This window comes from Marmota marmota, unplaced genomic scaffold, assembly GCF_001458135.2.
Source record: "Marmota marmota marmota unplaced genomic scaffold, marMar, whole genome shotgun sequence".
NCBI classification, from domain to species: Eukaryota; Metazoa; Chordata; class Mammalia; order Rodentia; family Sciuridae; genus Marmota; species Marmota marmota.
This window is the reverse complement of record NW_025999945.1, coordinates 7,649,651-7,654,493: the sequence shown is the minus strand read 5'-3', so window position 1 is coordinate 7,654,493 and position 4,843 is coordinate 7,649,651. Positions and strand designations below refer to the sequence as shown.

General features: G+C 41.3%; 1 protein-coding gene across 3 annotated transcripts in view; it reads left to right on the top strand.

The window, feature by feature from the left end:
- Positions 1-49: 49 nt before the first annotated feature.
- The window catches only part of Htr7 (5-hydroxytryptamine receptor 7), a 43,438-nt gene continuing 38,644 nt past the window's right edge, over positions 50-4,843 (top strand). For 2 of the 3 annotated variants that reach the window (XM_048801738.1, XM_048801737.1), the window contains exon 1: positions 50-899. In XM_048801738.1, the coding sequence (XP_048657695.1) occupies positions 361-899 (539 nt within the window). In that variant the 5' untranslated portion in view covers positions 50-360. The remainder of the gene's footprint in view (positions 900-4,843) is intronic. The other variant, XM_048801739.1, reaches the window with a different exon arrangement.

Here is a 4,843-nt window from a genome sequence, read left to right as displayed (position 1 = left end):
GGAGAGGCGGCGGGCGCGAGGGGCGGGGCGCACTCCTCAACTTATACACAGCCGCTCCGCACTCCTCGCCAGAGCTGAGTTGCGGCGGACTGGGCGCAACACAGCAGAGCCCGGCCCGCGAGCCCACGCGTTCCCGGCTCCGTCGGGTGCCGCGGCGCCTCCCGAAGGGAGTCCCCGCGCTGCCGCACCCCGCGTTTCCCGCAGCGGCTGGGGGCTTCGGACGTGCGGTCCGAGAGCCCGAGGCAAGAGTCCCCAGAGACCACCGTGGGCTTCATGGCTGGAGCGGAACCGGTGAGTTGAACCCGAGTCAGGCAGCTTAGGGCGCGAAGTTCCTAGTCAGTAGCAGGCAGCGGCACAGCCATGAGTAACAGCAGCACCCTCATGGACCTTTACGGGCACCTCCGTTCTCTCCTCCTGCCGGAGGGGGAAGGGGCGCCCGAGGCGAACCCCGATGGTGAACCCGACCCGGTTACGAGTACCTGGGCGCCGAGCCTGTCGGGCACCATCTCTGATGTGACCCCTACTCCATCGCCCACTTGGAACACAACCCCGGAACTTGTCCTGGGCTGCGGGGAACAGATCAACTATGGCAGAACTGAGAAAGTTGTGATCGGTGCCATCCTGGCACTCATCACGCTTCTGACGATCGCGGGCAACTGCCTGGTGGTAATCTCCGTGTGCTTCGTCAAGAAGCTCCGCCAGCCCTCCAACTACCTGATCGTGTCCCTTGCCCTGGCCGACCTCTCGGTGGCCGTGGCGGTGATGCCCTTTGTCAGTGTCACCGACCTCATCGGGGGCAAGTGGATATTTGGCCACTTCTTTTGCAACGTCTTCATCGCCATGGACGTCATGTGCTGCACGGCCTCAATTATGACCCTGTGCGTGATCAGCATCGACAGGTAAGCGCTGGGCCGCCCCCCTGGGGTCTGACAGTTGATGTGCTGTCAGCTAAGTCGCGTGCGCTCGCGTTTCCTGGGAGAATCAAGCCAGACCTCATCGTGGTATTAAGGGCTGAGCTTAAAATACAACCCCACACGTATCAACCCTATACCAATCAAACAATTTCAGTGACAGCATACCCTATATACACTTTTAAAAGAAAAGTACGAAATATTCTAGTTTATAGTAGTGACGAAATTTAGACCAAAGTTAAGAGTATTTTAAGCATTAGCAGCTCCAGCAGGGGGTCCCTTGGCTTGATTTTCAGAAGGAAGGGATTTGATGCTCTCTGACTTGGCAAACCCATTCTGTGAGCAGTAGAGTCATTTCTTGCATTAAGGAATAAGTCCAAAAAGAAGCCACCCTGCTTCCTGATTGTGGGAGCTACTGTTTGGGCCAATGAAAGGACCTTGGCTGGTCCCAGAATGGGGTGTTACATATCTCAAACGCTACACTTTTAGGATTGCTAATTCTGAAGCTCGTTCTTGTTAAAGTCTGTTTTCAGTGTTTTCCTGCAAGCTCACTGACTGGAATCTTACTCTGTATATGAAAGGTTTGTTCTAGGCTTTCATTATATTCCCTGAGTCATGAAACAGTGGCTGACCATCTGTTAAGGATGCTGGAGAAAAATTGCTGTTTTGGGTGTCATATTAGTCTAGGAGATGTCCAGAGTTTCTTCAGATTTCAAGATTAAGGATTTTGAAATGCAGCTAATCTTTAGCCCTAGAAATATTATGCAATTGACGGCTTGAAGTAAGATTTCCATGCTGTTCCATCACAGAACAACTCTGTTTTATTTGAAACTGAAATATTAAATCTTAGTATTCACACTCAGAATTCTGCTGGTGTTGTGTTTAATGATACAGAGAAATAAAACATTATTTATTTTCTTAGTGGTCCTATAGAACCTTTAAATATAGGAAACATAGGAAAAATAATTGATGCTTCCGCATTTAAAATGACAGTGCCTCAAAGGATGGTCTAGCATGTAACTGAGATTTTCTTTCTTTTCCTTGTTGAAAATACTCTGTGTTTTGTTTATATTTGACATGTTCCATTTTGCTACTTGACCAGGCTTTTCAATTCGTAAATAAAGAGAATGATAAGAAAGGGGATATTGTTAAAAAAAAGGAAAGAAAGAAAAAAAGGAACACATTGTAGTTGCGTTTAATGATTTAGTTTTTTTAAAAAAATGATTCTGTCATTTTATATATTGTGGCAGGAGCTTCTGACAGCAAACGAGGAATTATTTTAAGTGCGGAGCAGGAACTGTATATGTGAGAATACTGGCACCAAACTTGGCAGCCGAAGTTATGAATTACTGTAGTTAAGAATGACAAAAACATATGTATTTACAGTCTGGCTGTGGCAACAAAAATTAGAAGAGTATGTTTAATACACATAATAAATATATGTATGAATTAAAAGAGCAGAAATCCGACTATTCAGCCACCCAAAACAGTGGTTCTTCCATGAATGGAGCCCGGGTAAATGGGCTTTAGTGTAATAAAATAAATAACAATTATACTGCTAGTAATACATTTATAACCTTTTTTTTCATTTCATAATTGATAAATGATAGATAAATAGTACATTGTGCTAACTTGTTTCCTAATACAGCCAGTGCTTCTGTTCCTGAGGACACGTTCGGGTTTGGCTGAGATCATACTGTGATTCCTGTACATGAGCTAAAGCCGTTCTTCACTCTTTGTGTGTGTGTGATTTAGCACCAACAGGAATGTCATGAATACAGAGAAGAGGTTAATTCTTCTTGGCAAGAATTTCTAATTTCTTCATTATGATAGTTGCAAATTATGATAATATAGGCATAGAGAATCTCTTTTTTTTTTCCTATGAGTTGCCCTATTGGTGAATTTTGCTTAAAACTAATTTTAGAAGATTAGGGTATCATTTCTTTAGATAAAATGAAGAATTGATAAAAGTGGAAGAAACAAATTGATTTTCTCCTAATAACACACAATAATAAACATGAGAAAAAGGAAAATGCATTTGACATCTAGGCTGAATTATTTCTGAAAAGAATGTTTTCTTCAGTTCTTATGTGTGGCAGATGATATAAAATGTGCTATGAAAATATGAAAAAATTATCTTTATTCATTCCCTCTTGAGTACCTAATATAGGTTGTACTATACTTTGTGCAGTACAGAGATGAATAACAATATCCTTGCTTTTTAACTTATATAATTATATTGTGAGAATTTGGATACCTGTTGGGCATTTAACCTGGCTGAAGTGAAACCTCTGATTTTTCTTTGGGTGTCTAATTAGACTAGGAGAAATGTTTCTCAGGCTTTTGGCTAAGATCACATGTCAACAAGGAGATATGTGGGATGCCTTCCCAGGATTTTCTTCCAAATGCTCACCACACCCCCCTTTTCAAATAATGATTCCTGTTCTTTGAAGAAGTAGCAGCCATGAGAAGGGAACTTTCTTATTTTCCCACCACTAATAAACAGTCTTCCCTGCATCTGTTCTCTTCTTTTTGTTTCTTTGCAGTTAAAAGGCAAGAAGACATTGTGTCCTAGCAAAAAACAAACCACCTGAATTTTACAATGCATCCCCTGTCCCTCTCAAAGACTTTGTTCCTGTATTGATTAGCTCATTCCTGTCTTACCTTCTCATTTCTACTAGGTCAACTCAGGCTTCTGTCTTTAAGATTTGGTTTTACCTGTTCCTCCAATTACTGCGCAGCTTCACAGTTGAAGCTTCTCAAAGAATTGTGCCTATGACATATCTTTCCTTGCTTATTCTTTAGATAGATGAGTTTGATGTTTACCACATTTATTGCAGTATTTGAAGTATTTTCCTAGTTCCACTTCTGTCCATCCCCCATCTGTTTCCTTTTAGAAGGTAGAATGTTCTATTTTTTTGAAATTTTAAGTGATATAAAGTTTAGATATAACCGAACGGACAGATCTTAATTGTCCAATCCAATCCACAAAATTAATACTGCTTATCAAGTATAGTCACCCTAGAAAGTTTTCTTGTGCTCCTCCTGGAATCATCTTTTAAAAGTGGAAACCAAATTGCCTTTTATATGTAGTTTTAAAACATGCAAAAACAGTTTTATATATTTTTCAGGGAAGCTTGGATAAGGAGTAAAAGTATAAAATAATGTGGAGTTTGATGGCCATCACATTTAGGAATGTGGTTATTGCTGGTGGGGTGGGTGAAAATGTAATCAATCATATAATTACAGTCATGTAAATTGTATTGGTAATCTTTTAAATCTTGATACTAGATATGGTTTTATTCTTGGTATAGTTTTTGTATGTCTGAAATATAATTTTCAACTTTATTTTGAAATATATATATAGAAAAATGTACAATCTTTTTTCTTTTTTCTCTGACTCTATGCTTTTATTATTTTTTATTTTAAATATATTTTTATTTGTTTGTTTTAATTAGTTACACATGACAGTACAATGATCTTGTCATAGCATACATTTGAATCAGATGGGATATAATTTCTCATTTGAAAAATGTACAATCTTAAGTGTGGGTGCTTGATGAATTTCCACAACGTGAACACATCCTTGTGAGCACATCTGTCAATGAAAAAGAACATTGCCAACCTTCCACAGGTCCCCTGCCGCGACCCCTCGCCGGCAAGGGAAAACACGACACAGGATTCTTCCTTCAGCAGTTTATTCAGGCCTTGATTCATGTATCATCTTCTAGTGACCCGTCGCCGAGCGCCCAAGCACAGCCTAATAAAGCCTCCAGCATACCAATCTTAAGCTGCCACGTGGACCTTTCTCATAGGGTGGTAAGGGATTGCGTGCCAATTCTCCATATTAGGAGTTGTTTATCACAGGCCACAGTGGAAGCCGGCGCCATCTTCTAATGGCGGCCACGGTCTAATTAGAACGGCTCACCACA